The sequence below is a fragment of the Phascolarctos cinereus genome, unplaced genomic scaffold, assembly GCF_003287225.1.
Source record: "Phascolarctos cinereus isolate Bilbo 61053 unplaced genomic scaffold, phaCin_HiC Scaffold_5;HRSCAF=322, whole genome shotgun sequence".
NCBI classification, from domain to species: domain Eukaryota; kingdom Metazoa; phylum Chordata; class Mammalia; order Diprotodontia; family Phascolarctidae; genus Phascolarctos; species Phascolarctos cinereus.
The window spans coordinates 248,068,918-248,070,666 of record NW_027555958.1 but is presented as its reverse complement, the minus strand read 5'-3'; the positions used below and the strand labels follow the sequence as shown (position 1 = coordinate 248,070,666).

Below are 1,749 nucleotides of genomic sequence, written 5' to 3'. Positions count from 1 at the left end.
AAGGGGCGGGGCGACATTCGAGGAGGCCGGGTGTACAAGGGCTGCCGAGGTGATGGCGGGGCAGGTGAAGGACAAGGAGGCTTTTCAGAGACTCAGCTTCCTATACCAGGTGAAGGCGCGTCGGAGGGAGGGGAAAGGCGGGGCGGAAAGGTTCGCGTGGGCCCGGAGAACGAGCAGCGCCGCTTCCTCCCTCGCTAGGCTGCCCACTGCGTCTTAGCTCAGAATCCCGACAACCAGGCGCTGGCAAGGTTTTACTGCCACACGGAAAGAACCATCGGCAAGCGGCTCGTCCTGCGACAGTGAGGCTGCGCGGGGAGACGGGGCGGGGGGGGAGGAACGGGGGGAAGGGGGGCGGGGCTTGAGGGTGACCACGCTGTCGGTCCTCGCCCCCCAAGGGACCCCTCAGTGAAGAGGACCCTCTGTCGCAGCTGCTCCTCCCTCCTCATCCCCGGTCTGACCTGCACCCAGCGGCAGAGGCGTAAGTGTTATCTCCACCCGGGTGGGAGGAAGTGGAATCTCTAGCCTTTCTCTTCTTTGCTACTATTACTGTAGCTCCACCTAGGAAAACGGGGTTGGGGGCCCCGTCTGTAAGTAGACAACTTGGAAAGGTTTAGGGGGCAGTGGAAGTTTTAGGGCTGGAGACCAGAGGGAGGAGGGGAGGGCAGAAAGTCCCCCTCTACATCCTGTCCTCCCCGCCCCAACCCCTCCAAGGTCGCCTAGGCCAGCGCTGGACAGTACAGACCTGTCTAACATGCCGTCGAAGCCGCAGATTTCTCAATGACCCCAGACACCAGCTCTGGGGTGACCGGCCTGAGGCCCAGCTGGGAAACCAGGCGGGTAAGGAGAAGAAGAATGTTCCTAATCGCAAGGTGGAATAAATAATAGGGTGAATTAATAAGGGAGAGATCTCGTATAAAAAGGATTGGAGGATGGAGGTAGTTGGGGTTGATGGGAAGAGACACGGTTGGGGATCAATCATTTTTGCTTCTGTCTCCAGACCCCAGATTGATTAGATCTGTAGCACACACAAGCCATCCAGTCTCAGTCCAGCCTTCTGGGGAAAAATTGCACCATCAGAACCTCAAAGTACAGTGACTGAGAGGGTATCTTCTGCAAAGGCCTAGGAAACATGAGCTGTCATTCAGATAAAATATTCAGTAAAGTATTCAAATAAAGTTTTGTCCTGCCTCTTTTTACTTGTGTCTCCAATGTATAGACAGTTTTTTTTCAAGTGGTGAGAATTGTATCTAACCTCTTTTCTCTGACACAACCTGTAATGTAGTGGAAAGAACAATGGAACTAGAGTGTTGGAATCAGTGAAACCAGTTTCAGATACCATCCACAAGCTGTGGTGTGCAGACATACATGAAATAAGAGTAGCTGTAAAGCACATCAAATGAAGAATCATATTCCACAAACCACACAAAACAAAGTTTTGAAAGTTGGAAACCAGGACATGAGTTAAAGTGCCATTAAATAGGGTATTCATCCTGAAAGTCAGCTTGGTAAAAGAACAATTTGAGCCAGGTTGGAATGGAGGGAAGAAACTTGAATGGTTGGAAAGACATTTTGCCAGGGAAACAACCTGGATAAAAACTGTGATGTGTTAAGTTATCTAGTAATTTAGTATCTAATAATGACAGATGAATTCACAGTTCCTGGCACATGATAGAGGTTTTTTATAAAAGCTAATAGAAATTGAATATGGAATGTAGAGATCTTAGAAATCCTTTCATCTAAACCCCACAT

At 50.1% G+C, this 1,749-nt stretch overlaps 1 protein-coding gene across 1 annotated transcript; it reads left to right on the top strand.

Moving 5' to 3' along the window:
- On the top strand, positions 1-1,196 carry RPP21 (ribonuclease P subunit p21). Its single transcript, XM_020974172.2, has 5 exons — positions 1-109; positions 199-299; positions 396-478; positions 712-837; positions 998-1,196. The coding sequence occupies exons 1-5, from the start codon at positions 53-55 to the stop codon at positions 1,093-1,095; spliced, it is 465 nt and encodes a 154-aa protein (XP_020829831.1). The 5' UTR covers positions 1-52; the 3' UTR covers positions 1,096-1,196.
- Positions 1,197-1,749: the final 553 nt, after the last annotated feature.